General features: G+C 38.6%; 3 protein-coding genes and 1 long non-coding RNA gene across 8 annotated transcripts in view; 2 read left to right on the top strand and 2 right to left on the bottom strand.

Annotated features, from left to right (window-relative positions):
- The window catches only part of LOC107729124 (uncharacterized), an 18524-nt gene extending 15708 nt beyond the window's left edge, over nt 1–2816 (top strand). For all 3 annotated transcript variants that reach the window (XR_001638556.1, XR_001638557.1, XR_001638558.1), the window contains 2 exons: nt 2384–2659; nt 2743–2816. This is a non-coding gene — a long non-coding RNA (uncharacterized LOC107729124). The remainder of the gene's footprint in view (nt 1–2383; nt 2660–2742) is intronic.
- Nucleotides 2817–3249: 433 nt separating this feature from the next.
- Nucleotides 3250–7006, top strand: LOC107729123 (autism susceptibility gene 2 protein-like). Of its 2 annotated transcripts, XM_016539507.1 has the most exons (8): nt 3250–3368; nt 3521–3550; nt 3651–3722; nt 3820–3955; nt 4636–4716; nt 4813–4896; nt 4992–5202; nt 5806–7006. In XM_016539507.1, the coding sequence occupies exons 2-8, from the start codon at nt 3533–3535 to the stop codon at nt 6893–6895; spliced, it is 1692 nt and encodes a 563-aa protein (XP_016394993.1). In that variant the 5' UTR covers nt 3250–3368; nt 3521–3532; the 3' UTR covers nt 6896–7006. The 2 variants fall into 2 exon arrangements, with proteins under 2 accessions (XP_016394993.1, XP_016394994.1); XM_016539508.1 differs by lacking the exon at nt 3521–3550.
- Nucleotides 7007–7731: 725 nt separating this feature from the next.
- On the bottom strand, nt 7732–13741 carry LOC107729102 (histone H4 transcription factor-like). Its single transcript, XM_016539462.1, has 10 exons — nt 13450–13741; nt 13046–13202; nt 12675–12901; nt 11824–11935; nt 11596–11748; nt 11404–11478; nt 9161–9281; nt 8928–9066; nt 8273–8397; nt 7732–8184 (listed from the first exon to the last, which is right to left on the bottom strand). The coding sequence occupies exons 2-10, from the start codon at nt 13194–13196 to the stop codon at nt 7776–7778; spliced, it is 1512 nt and encodes a 503-aa protein (XP_016394948.1). The 5' UTR covers nt 13197–13202; nt 13450–13741; the 3' UTR covers nt 7732–7775.
- Nucleotides 13742–14952: 1211 nt separating this feature from the next.
- The window catches only part of LOC107729131 (microtubule-associated protein 6-like), a 9547-nt gene continuing 4900 nt past the window's right edge, over nt 14953–19599 (bottom strand). The window contains exons 3-4 of one of the 2 annotated variants that reach the window (XM_016539520.1): nt 19048–19087; nt 16358–16434 (exon numbers count right to left, since the gene is read on the bottom strand). In XM_016539520.1, the coding sequence (XP_016395006.1) occupies nt 19052–19087 (36 nt within the window). In that variant the 3' untranslated portion in view covers nt 16358–16434; nt 19048–19051. Of the gene's footprint in view, nt 16435–19047; nt 19088–19599 lie in introns of both variants that reach the window. The other variant, XM_016539519.1, reaches the window with a different exon arrangement.

Here is a 19599-nt window from a genome sequence, read left to right on the forward strand (position 1 = left end):
GTCTACTTTTGTATGCACACAAAGCTCCCTCCAACTGCTCCTTCACGAGATTAAGAGCTTTCCCCTGGCACCCTGTCAAGGACAAAATTTAAAGAACACGAGTGTTTAACCTCCAGCTAATCTTGTTTTTGTGAGAATGAAGGGATTAGACCATTCGTTTCTGCATGCCTGGAAGGGTTAGGCCAGTAATGGGCTTGATGAATGACAAAAATGGCTCGGGGAAGGGATCTGCCAACTGACACAGGAAGACAAATGCACTGGTGGCCTGACAGCTCCAAAAAGAGGCTTAGCTTAATTCCTGACCTGCATCAAAATAGAGCGTTACCGTGCCATGACACTAATTGAAAACAAGCAGTTTAAGCGAAACCAGTCTTAAAAGCACGAGCCAAACATTTTCATTTCTTCGCTATTGCGTCGTCTGATGGTAGGGAACATCAGCACATGCTGTTCTTTTGATTAAACGGGATGCAAATTAGATTTAAACACCAGCGCCATTATGACCCAAGGGTCTATTAAGGACTCTCTGTGCTTATTATTTAGCTTTACTCAATTAGTCTGTAGCCAGTCCAGCTATTGAGTTGTCATGTGGCCTGTAGCACTCATTACCGACTAGTCTGTTCTCCTCTCTGGAGACTTATGGTCTCCGCCAGCATTCATCTCATTACGGATCTGGAAGTTTATGAAGTATTGCATTCTGCAAGCACCTTTAAACTTTTTGGGATTCATGTTTAGTCCGTTTCTCCACACACATTTACTGTTCCCAGCGTTTGAATGACCCCTGCGGCTGTGTCATCCTGTTCAATACAAACAGCTCATCACAAGGGATTTGGAGCTCAGTTCAGGTCGAATAAGTTGCTCCTTGTGTTTCCCTCCTCCGTGGACCCCTGGTGTTCGCGAAAGGAGGTCTAACCCCTCGGAGAAGCTAGCAATCCATTATGGGGCTCTCAAAAGACCTTTCACTATAGATCCAGCAGCACTGGAGAAAAGGCCCAAATTGACAGCTCTACACAAAAGAGATTTACTGCTTTGCTTTATGTGCATGAGTGCTGTTCAAAAGGAGGTAATTGCAGGTTGTATAGATGGGTGAATCCCTAAGGGATTTCACCCCTTCATCACATTTGCATTCACTATTAGCGCCCCCCCTGGGAGGGATCAGTAAATGTCACGGTGAAACCAAAACATCATCTGCGGTATGGCAGTCATGAAAGGGCTAATGCTGTAAAAATAGAGATATCCTACTCTGTTTATTTTTAAGATCTGCTTCCCTCATTTTACACTGTTGTCTTTGCTTTGACACAATAACTGCAGCATTGTGTGTGCTGTGCCACTGTTAATACACTCCTGTTCTAAAGTTTTGGGCCAGTAAGATTTTTTTAAAATGCTCTTGAGTGAATTCTCTAATGCTCACTAAAGTAAAAAGAGAAATATTATTAGAATTTAAAATAACTGTTTTTAAAATAACAGTATTTTATTTCTGTGATGGTAAAGCTGAATTTTCAGCATCATTACTCCAGTCTTCAGTGTCCTTCAGAAATCATTCTAATATGCTGATTTGCTGCTCAAGAAACATTTCTTATCACTGTTGAAAATTTTTTTGCTACTTTTTTTTTCAGAATTCTTTGATAAATATAAAGTTCAAAAGAACAGCATTTATTTAAAACAAATATTTTGTAGTATTATAAAAGTGTCACTTTTGATCAATTTAATGCATCATTACTGAAAAAAGTATTTTTTTTAAATCTTACTGGCCCTACATTTTGAGTGGTATTGTATGTTAATTTTTCAGATTTTTGGTTAGTACTATTACTTCAATTAGTTTATGCAGTTTAATCATTGCTCATAAATGTGTGAGGTAATAGTCCAAGAATGCTTATTAATGTCGGTGTGAACTGTAACCCATTTTTCTTCTATAATGTGGCATATTTATTACTGAAACAGGATATTCAGCAAGAAAAAATTTAAGAGAGGAGTTCATTTTAATCAGGAATTGAGCACAAAAGTTGGGTACCAGAAGTTAAAATTGCATTCATTTTTTTTCATAAGGGACTTTTAGTAAAAACATTTTTTTTTTCTTTCATTTTTATAAACATTTACAGACCTACCGTGAGCTCCAGTAAATGTATAGTATACTCTTTAATTAAACCCATCAAGTAATCAAACGAACAATGTTCAAATTTTAAATGATAAAACAGGTAAAAACTTGTCATGACTTCACAGATTGAAGTGGGCACAGAGTGTAGCATTATGACAGTGAGTTCTGCCAAGGCTAGCAACGTAATCTTGTACTCAAAGTGACTGAATCACTGTGTTTGGTATGATGATTCTCGAATTATCATCTGGCCTAATATAACGTGTGTTGACTCAATATTTTTTTGACCTGCAGGTCTTGCTGATGTTGCTAATACCACAAATGCGAGAGCAGAAAACACTGAGCACCATGCCACAAGGAGGAGACATTTAGAACCCAAGAAAGATTGAAGGAAGCCTGAAGGAAAAAGCTGTTTGTAGTCACTTTTGTGCACTTGAGAGTGCATCAGCACAAGTAAAGAAGAGCACCTCACCATGTTTGCCCCGACGACAGCCCTGCCTCCTCCTCCTCCCCTCTTAACAGGAAGTGCTCTGCCAGTGCCCGGCGCGCCAGCAACAGCTCCTTACACAGGTACAGCAGCACCATACGGACTGAAAAAATTAATCACATATCTGCTAGCTGTGCTCTGATTCGCTCTGTCGTGTGCCCCTTAGATCATGACCTACTGCGGCAAGAGTTAAACTCTCGCTTCCTGGCCTCCCAGACTGTCGATCGAGGAGGCGCCCAGTGCACCATCAACAGCTCCCTACACAGGTACAGCAGCACCAAATGGACTGAAAAAATAAATCACATATTTGCTAGCTGTGCTCTGATTCGCTCTGTCGCGCTCCCTTTAGATCATGACCTACTGCGTCAGGAGTTAAACTCTCGGTTCCTGGCCTCCCAGACTGTCGATCGAGGAGGCGCTCTAGCTCCCCCGGCCTACCTGCGCACAGAGTTCCACCTGTTTTGTTCAAAACGCAGCATTCTTAAAAGGCCTTGACAACACTGATAGAAGCCTGTGAATAACTTGATTTTTCTTGAGTTGAGAAGAACCTCCCACAAAGAAAGAGCAGAAAAAATAAGAAAAGGGTTGGACTAGCCACACTTAATTACTTATATAAGAGAGAATGTGTACTGAGGAAGAACAGGGCATCTTATGGATTTGTAGTCATGAGAATAATTTAAATATATATGGACGCAGTATTCACAAATTTTGTATTTGCAGGCTTCCAACCCACTAGACGTGGTGTCAAGACCAGGATCAGTGGCACACCAACTTTTACAGAAGGACTCCAGAGTAAGTTTCAATTTAGCGTCAGTTGCAAGGCTTTTCTCTAATGGGTCAAAATCTGAGCCATACAGGTCTAAGAAATATTTACAGCTGTTCTGTATATCATTGAAGAAATATAAGAAGGATAATGTAATGTATTTTTGTCTTCTTTTTTTTAGCTTCTTGACCCCATGTGTCCTAAACCAAAGGTAAGGTTTGCATGTGATTATTCAACTCCTTTTTATTAAACTTGTAAATCAGAAACTCAATTCTTTACCCATCATTCATTATTTTTTACATTTTCCTCAGAAACCTGGGAAGTGGTGTGCAATGCATGTCCACATTGCATGGCAACTTTACCATCATCAGCAAAAAATTAAGGTAAGCGCAAAATAAATGATTGTTTTTTTTCAAGATGTGAAATATATCTAGTTTTGGACAAGTTATCTGTAACCATTTTCTATTTCTTGGGTTACAGAAGCAGATGCAGATTGAGCCACATAAATTAGACTTTGGGTTTAAGCCTGAGTTTCTGAACCGATCGCCTGGCTCAAGCTTCATGGGATTGCAGCCACGTGATTTACCCCGCCCCTCCACCATACTCTCTAATGCAGGTAGGAATTACAGCATGGATCAAATCCACACTAGTGACTGTAATTTAGCCAAATAGGATGTTCCTGGATCACCAAGTTGTTGGTCCTAGAACAACATCCCATCAACCAATTAGATTATACAGTTATGGCTTAACACTAGGTATATTCTTATCAACCTGCTCCTTTCCATTGATTTTAAGGTAGTCCAGTCCTCCTGCTAGAGGGCCAATGTCCTACAGAGTTCAGCTCCAGCCATAATTAAACATCTCAACTAGTTAATCAAAGACTTCAGGATTACTTGAAGGATTACTTCCAGGTATTTTAGGGCAGGTTGGAGCTATATTCTGCAGGACGCTGGCCATCCAGGAACAGGACTGGGTTAGGGTTAGGTACACTCTAAAAAATGCTGGGTTGTTTCAACCCAACTTTGGGTCAAATATGGACTAACCCAACTGTTGGGTTACATTTTTACATAACATTTTTAACCCAAAAGTTGGGTTAGTCCATATTTGACCCAAAGTTGGGTTGAAACAACCCAGCATTTTTTAGAGTGTACTACTGTCAGTGTCAACATTAATGAATGCCCATGATATCAGTGAGCAGTGTCCTCTGATTATATAAAACATCAATTTTATAAGCTTTATAAGAGGAAGTCTGGCAGAAACAGGACTGTGCTCACCAGTATCTGCGTGTCTTGTTAGGTCCCACACACCCTTCAGTTTCGCCCTATGGATCCTTACCGCACACCCCAAACAATCTCCACAGTGTAGTCCCCCATCATGGTAAGATTAAATCTGACTTCAGAATTCAGTTCATATTAGATCCACATTATTGCTCAAAAAGCTTACTAAACTCACGTATTCCTTGTTGTTGTGTAGAGTCTCTTAATAAGCCACTCACCTTTGGAGGCCTAAGTACACTGAGTTCATCTGCCTTTGGAGGACTAGGAAACCCATCACTAAGTAAGGACATCATTTATCCTGTCATGAAAGGATCTGCTTCTACTGTAGGTTAAAAAATGTAATCTTCCTCTGACTGACGATAATTACATTCACAGCACCAAATGCAGCACATGGGACTAAAGATGGTAAAACGGTGCCAACTTCAAGTGGACCACTAGAGCCCTGGAACAGACTGCACCAGACGCCCTCATCCTTCCCGACGCCCTCTTTGTGTTCAAGGCCTTCTGAAACCGAGAGAGCTCCCTCCATACCGGACAGAGCAGCAAATAAGAGAGATTCCCTAGAGAACAAAGATGACGAGGAAAGGTACGTACCAGCTATTTTGCTAGTCTGTCAAGAGCAAGAAGGTACATGCAGAATGTGATACATTAACATTTCCCTTCATCTCAATGACAGTTGCTCAGTCAGCATGTGCATCCCCAAAAGTCTGTGACCAGGTTGCTGCCATATTTGCTTCATGAGCACTTAGTTCTGGAAAGATTTTCAAATTGGGTACTTCCACTTCCAAGGAGTCCTGCACTAGCCGAGCAACTGTTATTGAACAGTTGGAAATGCTAACGGATTACTTTCTGCAATTATTTATTTATTTGCCCACATAACAGTTTAGCAGGGGCTAACTGCCTAAGCCAGGGGTGTCCAATCCTGCTCCTGAAGGACCACTGTCCTGCAGAGTTTGGCTTAAGTCCCAATTAAACACCTAAACCAGCTAATTAAGGTCTTCAGGATTACCCAAGGAACCTCTAGGCAGGTCAGTTTGGGGCAGGTTGGAGATAAACTCCACAGGACATTAGCTTCCATGAGCAGGACTGGAGACACCTGGTCCTAGATAACCTACCTGATCAAGAATTCTTGGAGTTGACCTCCTGATCAAGAGTTCAAATAGATAATGTTTTCTTTCAATCATTGCAGGGAACCAAAAGATAAATCAAATGGACGGCATTTGTCCCCCATCAGAAATAGTGCACTGGACAACAAACAACCAACAGAATCCTTGAAAAGTTCCTCTCCAAATGAGCCCAAGGAAGAGGACCAGGCAAGAGAGAAAAGACAAGTCCAAGAGCTTCCACAACAAACTCGAGAAACTGAGGAGCAAAAACACAAAGAGATCCAAAGTGACAGAAGAGAAAAGGATGTGAAAAGCAAGCAGCAGCCCACCGATGACAAGCCAGCAGGAAAGGAGAGTTCATCACCCAAGCAGCAGAGAGAGGATCTCAAACGGCCAAACAGTGATAGCCAACCCTGGGAGCCAGCTGAGAAGAAGATTAGAGTAGAGTATGAACCCCATGCCAAAAGCAGCAAGGTGAGAGTGAAGGAGGAGAAGAGAGACGACCAGGACCATGAGGTTACAACACACCATAAAGTTTCAGAAAAAACATGGCAGGATCCCAGAGCCCCTGCTATTAACCCTTCACCTCTTTCAACTCTTCCTTTGCCAATAGGAATCCCAGCTGGCCACCCTGGTCTTGACAGAACTAGGCTGGTTTCACCTTTTCTGGGAATGGGTCCACTACCTGGTGCCGAAAGGCTGCCTTACTCGCCTCAACACTGGGAGTCTATGCGGAATGTTTACCGGGGTTTAGATCTTCCTCGTAGGGACTCCTTGGGCAAGGACCTCTTAATAAGAACCGACCCCCTGCAACGTGCCATGATGGGACACCCTGCTTACCTACGAGAGCCATTTCTGCAGTCCATGGTCCTGGAGCAAAGGAGTCAAATGGAGGAACGGCAACGCCTGGCCTTCCTGAGAGAAGAGAGCGAGCGTAGCCGCCTACTGACTTTGCATCATACTGCACTGGATCCTCACTTACCGCCTCCAGGACTCCTCACGGCAGCTTACCCCTGCACAGGGCTCCCACATTACAGCTCGCTCAGTAGGACTCTACCTGCTGCTTACGTACACGCTCAGCCACACCCACTTTTCCCAATGCTGGCAGCACATCCAGGGTCTCCGAGACGGATGACCCCTCTCACAGACAGACCTGTTTCGCACCCACACTGAAACTCGGTGAACTGGACTTCATCAGAATCTGATGGACTCCTGTATATCAAGCACTTCATGTGAAACAATGTGTAGTCATGAAATGTACAGTGGTGGAAATTATTATTTTTTTGTCCAAAAACAAAAATATTAAAATGACTTCTGAGAAAAAATGACTTTACTTGTTCTTTTTGAATGTTAACAATATATTTGAAACTAAAGGACTTTAAATAATACACAACTATTTACAACTATAGCAAGGAAACAATGGAACAATAATACAGCACAATACACAAAATATTCAATAAATATCAACACAAATTAATTAGATGATAGCTATTTACGCTCGAAAACTCATCCTATTGTTCCTGGTCATTATAAAAATAAAAGCAAAAGTCAATTTTTTAAAACACAGAGCTAGAAATATCAAAGGTAAATTTTTTGTAAAATTAAAAAAAAAAACTTGCAGAGTGATACTGTTTTTCAGAAAAAAAATTTACAAATGTATTAGACACCTGAGATCATGTAAAAACCTAAAATAAAACACTAGCAAAATGCTAAAAAAAAAGATGATGCCATACATCATCCTCTAAACTTTGCATTTTAGTTTATAAAAACATTGATCTAATGGAAAATGTTTAAAGGGGTCATATGATGCGATTTCAAGTTTTCCTTTCTCTTTGGAGTGTTACAAGCTGATTGTGCTTAGATAAGATCCCTGAAGTTGCAGACTAAAGTCTCAAAACCAAAGAGATATTCTTTATCAAAGTTAAGACTCTGCCACACCCCCCTAAAACGGCTCGTTCTAACACGCCCCCACATATCTACCTCACTATGTGGAAATATTAGCATATTCTCACACAGGTTATCTCTGATGAAACTGCATTTGATAGGTATGAGATTATACCACATCCATTCCTAGACCTCTAGCCACTGCAGCCAGAGCTCTAACAGCCCCTGATGGCCCACCGGGCTGGGCCGCTTCCTCTGGATCCCCACTGACCTCAGTCACAGTGTTCAACACACAATACACAGATGTTTCATCACCTTTTAATCCACTGCTGTCAGTACCCTCCAGGAGCTCTGAGGTTGAGGAAGATGAGGAAGGAGAGGAGGGTGAGGAAGAGTGCTGGGGAGTGCTATTGCCGCTGTCGGGATGCAGCATGGGCTCCTTGGAGTGACTGGTTGAACCAGAGACCTTGCGAGGGGTGCGTTTTTCAGCCATGTTTTTAATCAACTCTTCTGTAACCTCTACAGTCTCAAAACGCACCATGTTGAGCCGCAGATACCCATCCTCATCCTTCTTGTACCTGTTCAATAGGCAATTTTTAGTACACAAAGGCAAATGATTAGCTCAGAAGCAACTAAATACACTTTAAGATACTATTAATTGCACACCTAAAACGGGAGTGTCCAGATGGCCATTTGAGTTGATGCTTCTTTCGAAGGTGAAGGGTGAGAGTGTAACACCAAGAGAAGGTCTTGTCACAAAGGTGACACTTATACCTCGGAACCATGTTGTCCTGTTGCAGAGAGATATCATACGTTATTTTATGGTAAAAAGAAAAGGAAAACCATAAAAAATATTACTCAAAATAAAATCTAAAATCTGTGTATGTGTAAAAGATGATTAACATAATTGAACACATCAACACAAAAAAATGTAAACAAATGAATAATTTTTAAAAATAAAAATATATATATAAATGAATGAAAAGGTCAGTAAGGCAAAAAAAAAGCAGAATTGCAAAGCTTATTATTAAAGCACTAAAATTAATCAGTAGAAAAGATTTTGATTTGAGCTGTACAAGTGCATAAACTTGGAAGATTACAAAAAAAATAAACATCTGGTTATTTGTTACCGACACAATTCAGTCTTTGCACAAACAAGGTCAGTAAACACTATCACACTAGTTTCATAGTTCGGTATGGATGTGCCAAAATGATTTCCTGTAATAATCAACATTTTGAATCAGATGCTGTAAGCAGAGCTCAAAAACGTTCTTTTAAAAATGAAACTTGTCTGAGGTTATAGCACCCTCTGCTGGCTGACCTCATGTACTCGATTATAGTGCTGGTTCATGGTGTGTGCCATGCGTGAAGAGTATCCACAGCCCTCTTCTGTGCAGCGGTACGCTGCTCCCTCATTGTGTGTTTCCATGTGTCTCCGCAGATCGTGCTGGTTCTTGAAGCTAAAGTAAGGAGACAAACCATTCAATGTAAGAAATGTATTCTTCAGTACTTCATTGAGTGTATGTGGGCAGTGTGCAAACTCTGGGCAGCCACCTGCTCCCACAGAAGTCACATGGGAAGGGCCTCTCATCGCAGTGACGGAATTTGATGTGGATCTTCAGGGTGTAAAGGGACGTGCATGTCATGTCACAGAGAGGACATTTTATATGATTCACTGCAAAAAAAAAACAACACTTAAATTACACTTAATTTTCTGTAATATTATCAATTAGAATGCACTGACACTACTGAATGTAAACAAAACTAAACTGAGCTGAATAAACACTATTAATACTGTTATTTTCAATCTGGGTTATAAAGCAATTCTTTTTTGTGTGTCTATCTTTAGTATTTTCAATAATATTCAATAATTCAACTATTCATTAGTGAGGCAGTTCAGCTGTTTTGTTGTTTGTGTTTTTAGCTTTTGCAGTTCATCTGTACTTTTTTATTTCTTTCCGTGTTTAACAATACTTTAAAACCATTAATAAAATAATCAAAAAATACTGTTATTTTCGTGTTCATTACTGTGAAGCTGCTTTGAAACAATCCGTACTGAATAAAGCAGTATATAAATAAATATGACATGACATACAAAGCATCTATAAAGAACAATACTATTTTTCAGAAGAGGTCTTTTTTTTTTATATAAATCATCCTAAATTTAGGGATGCATGACATTCTGGCTAATAATCATAAGCTGATAAATTATTTTCATGCTATAGCTGATATTAAAATTCCATACTATTTTGCCTAAAATATATATATATATATATATATATATAACATTAAAACTAAAATCTATATTTTAGAATTACATTATAATGTACAATGTAAATTATATTATAATGTAATGTAAATGTAAAATCAGGAAATGTGCATGCACAATTTCATATCCAATGAATTTAAAGGGGTCATGAATTGAGAAATCCAATTTTCCTTGATCTTTTGAGGTCGTTGTACTATAAAAACTTCCTGTAAGTTTTAGAACTCAAAACTTCCTCGTCAGTTCAAAAACAGCTTTTATTGAAACCAAGCTCAGAAAATGACTTGTTTCAGATTTTGCCACTTTATGACATAATAGTGCAGCGAAAGACCACCGCTGCAGAATCAGATCATTGCGCCTTTGGTCCCACCCACTGGAGTGTTAGTGAGATAAGGAGAGAAGAGCAATACAGGTTCACCAGACTAAAAATAACATTACCTTCCAAAGGATTTTAATCCTAGGATTCGGAAAGTGCTTATTTATTTTCAACTATGTGGATGTCTCAGTAGAGCATTATTTGTTTGTTCGGTACATTTCACTGAAGATTCTTTGGTAAATCAGTCGCAGTTTCGGCGCAGGCTTTGCAAACAGACTTTTACTGTAAGACACCGATCCAACAGGATTACCACAACATGTAAGTAACTGTGTTCATTCTAATGCTTAATCTGCGATCAGTGATTTCTTATATGTAATGATTCATGTACAGTCAGATGTTCTTCGTCTCAAGATCATTTATTGCTGTTTATGCATCAGCAAATCAAGCCAGTGACTACTACACATCGTTTCTCTTAGTAGCATGAAAATAATGTTATTTAAATTTAAATTATATACGGAAAAGATCAAAGAATGCTCCCTTTATAATCGCTGGAGCGGTCAATCACACAGCGCAAATTTATTATCAATTTATGTGCAGTCTACACTGCACAATGAATCTCTTATTTACATCATGTTTGCACTGGTAGTTATGATAAAAGCATCCGTGAAAGCGCAAATCTCATGTTGCAATAACAAGATCGCTGCATTCATGCGCTCAACAGTCTTTCATCTACTACAATGAACCTTTCATGTGACGGGAGTAGATCTAAATATAATGCTATAATCAACACTTTTCATGATTAGTTAATCTCAACAGCTGTAATAGTAAAAATGTAGTAAAGGTTTTAGAGAGAGTTCCACATGTAATACTTATTTTGTATGGCAGCCAATCATAGCAATGGGCGTTTCCATTGAAGTCTCACAGCAGACACACCCATACACACTTCCAACAGAGCTTTCAAATCAGAGGGCTAAAATCTGGGCAGAAAATGCCTTTATTTGAAAATTCTGACAATTTTTTATGTAAAAATAATAGTAACATTATAAGCGCACCTCTTAAAAAATGCATTAAAATGCAAAAAAAAATTTGGGTTTTTTTAGAAATGCAGTTCAAGACCCCTTTAAATCTCTAATGTCAGCCAGTAACTGATATGGTATTGATATATTGTCTATCCCCGTCTCAAAAGTTTAAATTACTTATCAAGCTTTAACTCACCATGCTGACGAACATGGTCTCTCAGCAGCCTCTCACTGGCAAATGCTTTGTCACAGTGTCCACATGTAAGAGAGTCTGTAATAAAATGTCTTTATAAAACTACATACTTAAGTGATATTTAATGGACATTCTTAAACATCAGAGTTGCTATATTGTCAGCGAGTGAAGAGAAACGATCCTAAATAAACTGACCTTCTGGTTCTGCTTGTCTCTGGATATGGTCAAAGAACTTAGTATTGCTGGAGAACATACAGCCACAGGTGGGGCAAGCGACCAGCCGCTCCTGTGTATGACTGCGCAGATGCTCACGTAGGCGGTACTTGATTTTAAAGAAAGCATCACAGCCTGCAAAAAGAGCAAAAATGTTTCACATAGGAACATTTTAAACACTGGTGAAACATTCCTGCTTTCAGCGCCTACCTGACCAGCTGCAGAAGAGAGCCTGCTGTCGATCAGGAAGGGGCTGGAGCTCAGTGCAGTGTGCATGCATGTCAACATGACGGTAGAACCACTCAGGGTTATTAAAGGAACTCTGATAAAGCAAAATAAATAATAGACAAGCTCATTATATAATGTCTAAGTTAAAGGAATATTTCAACCAAAAATGCAAATATGCTGAAAATGTAGTCAACCTCAGGCCATCCAAGATGTAGATGAGCTTGCTTCTTCATCGGAACAGATTTGGAGAAATTTAGTATTACATCACTTGCTCAACAATGGATCCTTTGATGCGAATGGGTGTCGTCAAAAATAACATACTCATCTTTAACTTTAAACCATCAGTTCTGGCCAAAATACCTGTACATACTCCATAATAACATTTCCTCCAGTGGAAAAAGTCCATCCCCTGTTGTCCTTTCAAATCAAAATCCACTAACATACTTGTTTAGGACTGTTTTTGTTTGTAATCGGCGCTTTAAATAATTAGATTATTTCTCTAATGATTCAGGCAAGACCAAATTTTTTCACTCGAGAAATCAATATTATGGATAGAGGACTTGATGGATTGGAGTTGTGTGGATTACCTGTGGACTATTGTGATGTTTTTATCAGCTGTTTGGACCCTCATTCTGACGGCACCCATTCACTGCAGAGGATCCATTGCTGAGCAAGTGATTTCTCCAAATCTGTTCCTATGAGAAAAAAACAAACAAAAAAAAAACACTTACATCTTGGATGGCCTGAGGGTGAGTAAATTTTCAGCAAATTTTCATTTTTGGGTACACTATTCCTTTAAAGTAAAACAGAAGTCAACATGCTACAATACTAACATCACAGTGCTGCCACTGACAGACGAACCCCTCAGAGACATCTGGGACTAGGCTGCTGCTGTGAAGATCCTGAGTGCAACTAGGCAGTTCGGGGTGGGATTCAAGAAGCTGAGTCCCAGTGTATTTCAGCTTGCTGTGGAAGATGTGGAAATGGGCATGAGCGATCAGCTCACTTTGGCTTCCCATCGCCAGGAACTCACAGCCCCTCCAAAGACATGGATAATCCTCTATAACAGACAAGATATCAAACACACACAATCATCCTAATATATGCACTGACTACGATTTATAAACAATTCAAATGTTGTCACAGACATTGCATTAAAGATCTGCCTTATTTGTCTACTTATGCATGCATTACAATGTCCTACCCAGTTCCTCCATTGCATCTCCTACCCCAAGATGGTCTTTCAGATGTAGAGACATATGATCACTCAACTCCTCCATGCTTTGACTCTTGAAAGTGCATGATGCCCACTCGCATGCCACCACTATTTTAGATACATTTCTTCTTTTTGCCATCTTAACCTTTGAGAAAGCGAACAACTACATCAATAAAAGCTTCAGAATACTAAAGGTAGTAATGACAACACTCTTACCGTGCCTTTAAAACAATTATAAGACGTCAGCTCGTGCGATGTAAACAAACGTTTAATTACTCGTGATGTAAACAAGGTCGAGTGCTTGTTGTTTACTTCACCATACACAAGCTAACAAATCTCAATACAACACCCTGATACTGCCAGAGAGGTTATGAATGATTAAAGTCACTTACTCTGATGTTAATGAGTCACGGGCTGGTTTGAGGATCAGTTGCGAGTTCAGTTTTATTAACTGGTCGAGGCTCAGAAGCGCGCGCACACATTCAGTCATCATCAGTGTAAAGGAAAATTACATAGTTTTAAAATATACTGAGTAACTGGACTCTGTTCTGTAAAACTGCTTCGTTGTTTGGAAAAGTAAATTGCCTAAAACTTCATGTCCGTTGAGCGGACGAGGAGACAGACAGGAACGCGGGTAATTTGTTTGTTTGAGAGGATGGAGACGGTCGTGACTCGTGACGTGTGTTTCCGTGTCACAGACAAAATAAAAGCCCGCCTGAATCTTTCTGCTGACATGGGAAATTTCAGAAAGATTAAAGTAAATATAGTTTTACAACTGTGTGGAAGTGCATTACAGTATATTTGGACAGAACAAGAAGAAACATATATAATACAATTATTAGTATTATTGGAGTTCATAAACATCAAATAAAATGATCTACTTTTATTATTTGCAAAGTTTGTTACTGGTATTATGTTATATGCATATAATCAATAGATGTAATTTTTTATTGGTTTTATTTATGTTTCAAAATAGAAAAACAAGTGGGAGAAATGCATTTAAAATAACAGCACTCAAAATAACCACTGGAGGGCACGTGAGGACATGTTTTCATATATATAAAAAAAGGATGTTAGGGGAATTCATTATAATGTTCATTCAAATATGATCAGAAGTAACTGGATTTAAGAATGTGACATTTTTGTGCTGTTCTCTAACTTTAGAGCTGGGATGTTGTACATTTGAATGAGTTTTACGTGAAGAGTTCAGTGGAACAGTTTCATTTATGCTTTTCTTCACATTTTTTATTTGAAGCTACATTGTCCCATTGTCTTCATTTTCACTATACCACACCCAAACAGTATTCGTGCAGTGACTTGAATTAGCCAACACTATGCAGAGCTTGAGACTTGAATTATTTATTGAATTTTGTGAGGACGACTGAGTCGCTGCTTGGAGTCCAGTGAATCTGCAATGTTTCTTTTCTGAGATGAAGGCCGGCAGCACCACCATCCCCATCTGTGTTTTTAAAGTGTAAGATTCTTTTAGTTTTATCAATTTGATTATTTCGTCTTTTTAAAAAAAAAAAATTATTGTGGATCAGTTTTTCTCTAGTATGCTTCAGTCATATGTAGAAAAGGCCCTCAAGTCAAAGAACAAATTTTTTAGAACTAAAATAAATACAATAAAACAAATATAAAAAACAATACAAAAATGAATATACACACACGTGTTTAAATACACACACATATGTGGACATATATATGTATATAGTGTATTATAGTATAGTATAGTATAGTATAGAGAGATACATGTGTGTGTTTTAAATAAATAATTACAATTTCCTGTTCTATTAAAAGATTTATATTGCATGAGGCCATTTTCCATTAAAACATGATGCCACGAGATTTATCAACCATGAAATTTCGAAGTCACAAACCACATTGCAAATGTATTGCTTTAAGGATTTTAATCAATTTCATTCAATGCAAGCTCACAACACAAGCACATCACACTTAGAATTATCACTTGGACATCTGATGGCCCTATGTTGCTCAATATACAGGCACTACTGTTATGGAAAGCATAGCTTGAGGATAGCACCTAGAATGGTGTGCACAGCACGTGTAGGACAACCCAGGAGGAGCTCGGGACCAAGAGGCTGTAGATTTACACTGAGAGGGCTCTCACCCCTCAGATCGGGTCAGAATGATGATTAACATACAGATGACTATGATGGGCATGCTTCTGTCTGTCAATCACATGGACCTCAGCTGTATGCTTAGCAGCATTCTTCCCAATTCAATCATCCATATTACAGCATATGCAAGGAAAGCAGGCAGTTTTAGGTTTACATCAGTAAATTCTCTTATTACATAGCATGACATAGCATCTAAATGTTGCTTTATTGAGAGCAGAGCAAGCTAAGCGTAAATATGTCTCCATAGCATAATGCTCTACACTACACGGTAACAATAACACTTTAAGAGAAACCATGCCTCAGTTTGTTTAAAAATGACTGGCACTGTTGTCGAAAGATCTGAAATATTCTTTTTGATTCTTAAAAGTGAAGCTGGATCGTGTTCATTTGTTAAACATGGTACTCTTGCTGACGTGTGAGGCGCCTAACTGCTAATTTCAGGTGTAACACTGTCACACAACCTTTAAACATGCAGCTTGAGATGTTAAGACGTTCTTGTGTTCATTGCTGATCGTTTGTGAGGAATACAACATTGTTATAATCCAAATGTGTGGTGACAAATATTACATCTTAGTGTATGAGCAATGCTATTGGTGCGTCTAATTAGAATGATCCATATACTTCAAATTAAGTCCATATCACATTGAATTATGTTGCTTGAAAGAAAAGACCATTATTTTTGCAGTAAATATTTTTCAATGCAAGATAAAGCAAAAACCTTATCTTATCATTTGGCCATTTGCTCAGAGGCAGCATGCAACAAGGATCCGTGAATCATCTTTGCCACAGAGAAAGCTATTGATGTATATGGAAAGGGAGCAGACACAGGGCAAAAGCAAAGATAGATTCATAATAGACTGGACAGTGGCCACACAGTCAAGACAAATCAAGCAGACAAGCCTTGATCCACTACAATACGTAGGTAAAGACACCATCAGAGTCGGGCCATTAGAGTAAGGTCATGAACAAGGGGATGAGAGTCCTCTATTCCGTATAGCCTCCTCAACCCCCCCAAACACGAAAGTGCACTTAATCTTTTGCCTCAGCTAGTCTGTTGATAATTTCTTTGCTTTTCTTAGTGACCCCTCCCTCTGGCTTTGGCTCCTGGTTGCTCTCTGAGGTTTTCTTCTTGGCAGCTTGACTCCCAGCGATTGGCTTCTCCTTTGATTTTTTCACTGTTTTGCTATGGCTTGTTGTCTTTTTTGGCTTGGAAAGTGATATATTATGCCTCTCCACCTACAGAAACAAAAATTGAGACATTTTGGTGCATTATTCCAAACTGATAAATATATATATATATACATACGGTGTATATAAGGCTGTAGATTTACACTGAGAGGGCTCTCACCCCTCAGATCGGGTCAGAATGATGATTAACATACAGATGACTATGATGGGCATGCTTCTGTCTGTCAATCACATGGACCTCAGCTGTATGCTTAGCAGCATTCTTCCCAATTCAATCATCCATATTACAGCATATGCAAGGAAAGCAGGCAGTTTTAGGTTTACATCAGTAAATTCTCTTATTACATAGCATGACATAGCATCTAAATGTTGCTTTATTGAGAGCAGAGCAAGCTAAGCGTAAATATGTCTCCATAGCATAATGCTCTACACTACACGGTAACAATAACACTTTAAGAGAAACCATGCCTCAGTTTGTTTAAAAATGACTGGCACTGTTGTCGAAAGATCTGAAATATTCTTTTTGATTCTTAAAAGTGAAGCTGGATCGTGTTCATTTGTTAAACATGGTACTCTTGCTGACGTGTGAGGCGCCTAACTGCTAATTTCAGGTGTAACACTGTCACACAACCTTTAAACATGCAGCTTGAGATGTTAAGACGTTCTTGTGTTCATTGCTGATCGTTTGTGAGGAATACAACATTGTTATAATCCAAATGTGTGGTGACAAATATTACATCTTAGTGTATGAGCAATGCTATTGGTGCGTCTAATTAGAATGATCCATATACTTCAAATTAAGTCCATATCACATTGAATTATGTTGCTTGAAAGAAAAGACCATTATTTTTGCAGTAAATATTTTTCAATGCAAGATAAAGCAAAAACCTTATCTTATCATTTGGCCATTTGCTCAGAGGTAGCATGCAACAAGGATCCGTGAATCATCTTTGCCACAGAGAAAGCTATTGATGTATATGGAAAGGGAGCAGACACAGGGCAAAAGCAAAGATAGATTCATAATAGACTGGACAGTGGCCACACAGTCAAGACAAATCAAGCAGACAAGCCTTGATCCACTACAATACGTAGGTAAAGACACCATCAGAGTCGGGCCATTAGAGTAAGGTCATGAACAAGGGGATGAGAGTCCTCTATTCCGTATAGCCTCCTCAACCCCCCCAAACACGAAAGTGCACTTAATCTTTTGCCTCAGCTAGTCTGTTGATAATTTCTTTGCTTTTCTTAGTGACCCCTCCCTCTGGCTTTGGCTCCTGGTTGCTCTCTGAGGTTTTCTTCTTGGCAGCTTGAAATAAACATGAAAAATAAAAATGCTTTATTATTTTTACCATATACACTACAATTCAAAAGTTTGGGGTCAGTAAAATTGATTAATCAAGCAAGCAAGTTGATCAAAAGTGACTTTAAAAACATTTATCATTTTACAAAAGATTTCTATTTCAACATTTCAAAAGATTTCTATTTCATTTGAGCTTTCTATTCATCAAATAATCCTGAAAAAATATGTCATGGGAAAAATATATCATTAGAATGATTTCTGAAGGATCATGTGACACTGAAGACTGGAGTAATGGTAGCTGAAAAATTCAGCTTTGCCATCACAGGAATAAACTGCATTTTAAATAGAAAACAGTTACTTTGAATAATAATAATAATTCACAATATTACTGTTTTACTGTATTTTTGATCAAATAAATGCAACCTTGGTGGGCATAAGAGACTTAATTCAAAAGCATTAAAAATCATTCCGACTCCAAGTTTTTGAACAGTAGTGTAATGTAGTTTGTCATTTTTACCCACAAACCTTTATGGTAAGCACTCAGACCTTCTGAGGGCCATACAGTTAGGAAACAAATAAATAAACAGGAAAAGTGTGTAATTTACAGTCGGAACACAACCACTGGCCCTCCAGTGTAAAATGATGTCAATAAAATAATTTTGAAAATGTGAATCATGTTTCGATTAGTACTGTGGCATCCAAGTTAGTATCTCATGACAGAAATACGTGTTAGGATGTGATTTTCGGACCTTACTGAATGTGCTCAATGCAGATGAAGTGTTTAAAACAAGATGTGATTTGTTCTGCATACTCAAAAAAAGAGATGCAGTCATTTTTGATGACAGCTTGTATCTAAGCCAAGTCCTTTAAAGCAAGCTATCAAAATTGGTCACAAAGGTTATATAGCATATATAATATGTGACTAGTTTACCTTTACTTTCCAATTATGGAAGATTTCTGCTATTTTGCAAGGTTTCCATATTCTAGCATTGTTGTGCTTCATTCAAATGCCTTGCACAATAGCATGATCACAGTGATCAATGTGAGCTTAGTTTTGATACTAATGGAGTGGAGCCCTATTAGTATCTCTTGGCACTCAACCACTTCTGCTCCATGTTTCTGAAGCCAGTAACCTTGCGTAAATCATTTGTATTCACTTATAACGGAAACCAAATAGAGCCCCTCTTGATAGTGAAGATACTATTGTTTCATGCAAAAGAAAAAAAAAGCATAGTGTTCAGAAAATCCTCATTGTGAAGGGAATTTAATCTGAATTGGTCCCACTGAGGATCTCTGTGATGGTGCAGCTGTATGGTGAAATACTCTAGATCCATGCTGTCCAAAAGAATCACTGAACACACCTGACTACAGAACAGAGCTGCTGTCACTGTCAGAACAGTCCTATGAGAGTGAGAGAGGGAGGGGCTACATCAACACATTACATGCACATCAACACTAAAAAAACTCTCCTTGTTTAACATATTTGCTTTTACATTAAAAAGTAATAATTTGACCAAAAATGAAAATTCTGTTATTTTTATTTCCAAACTAGTATTACTTTCTTCTGTGGAAGACGAATGAAGAAATTTTGAAGCATGTACTACTCAGGACAGAAACCTTAATCTAGAAATCTTAAAGGGGTCATATGATGCTATTAAAATTTTTCCTTTCTCTTTTGAGTGTTACAAGCTCTTGGTGCATAAAGAAGATCTGTAAAGTTGCAAAGACTAAAGTCTCAAATCCAAAGAGATATTCTTTATAAAAGTTAAGAGTCAGCCACGCCTACCTAAAACGGCTCCTTCTAACACGCCCCCACATACCTACGTCACGATGTGGGAAGATTTGCATAACACCACCCAAATGTTCACGCAAAGAAAGAAAGCATAACTTTTATTCTCGCTGTAGTATTGTAG

Source organism: Sinocyclocheilus rhinocerous, unplaced genomic scaffold (genome assembly GCF_001515625.1).
Source record: "Sinocyclocheilus rhinocerous isolate Xijiao unplaced genomic scaffold, SAMN03320098_v1.1 scaffold1870, whole genome shotgun sequence".
Taxonomy (NCBI): Eukaryota; Metazoa; Chordata; class Actinopteri; order Cypriniformes; family Cyprinidae; genus Sinocyclocheilus; species Sinocyclocheilus rhinocerous.

What these genes read in the sequence shown, in the direction of transcription:
- LOC107729123 (XM_016539507.1), top strand. An exon ending in CAGTGTAGTCCCCCATCATG is followed by an intron (nt 4,717 to 4,812) that starts GTAAGATTAAAT and finishes GTTGTTGTGTAG; the next exon opens with AGTCTCTTAATAAGCCACTC. An exon ending in ACTAGGAAACCCATCACTAA is followed by an intron (nt 4,897 to 4,991) that starts GTAAGGACATCA and finishes TTACATTCACAG; the next exon opens with CACCAAATGCAGCACATGGG.
- LOC107729102 (XM_016539462.1), bottom strand. Translation starts at nt 13,196, where the DNA reads ATGGCAAAAAGAAGAAATGTATCTAAAATAGTGGTGGCATGCGAGTGG. An exon ending in AGATGCAATGGAGGAACTGG is followed by an intron (nt 12,902 to 13,045) that starts GTAGGACATTGT and finishes TGTCTGTTATAG; the next exon opens with AGGATTATCCATGTCTTTGG. An exon ending in TCTCTTCTGCAGCTGGTCAG is followed by an intron (nt 11,749 to 11,823) that starts GTAGGCGCTGAA and finishes CTCTTTTTGCAG; the next exon opens with GCTGTGATGCTTTCTTTAAA.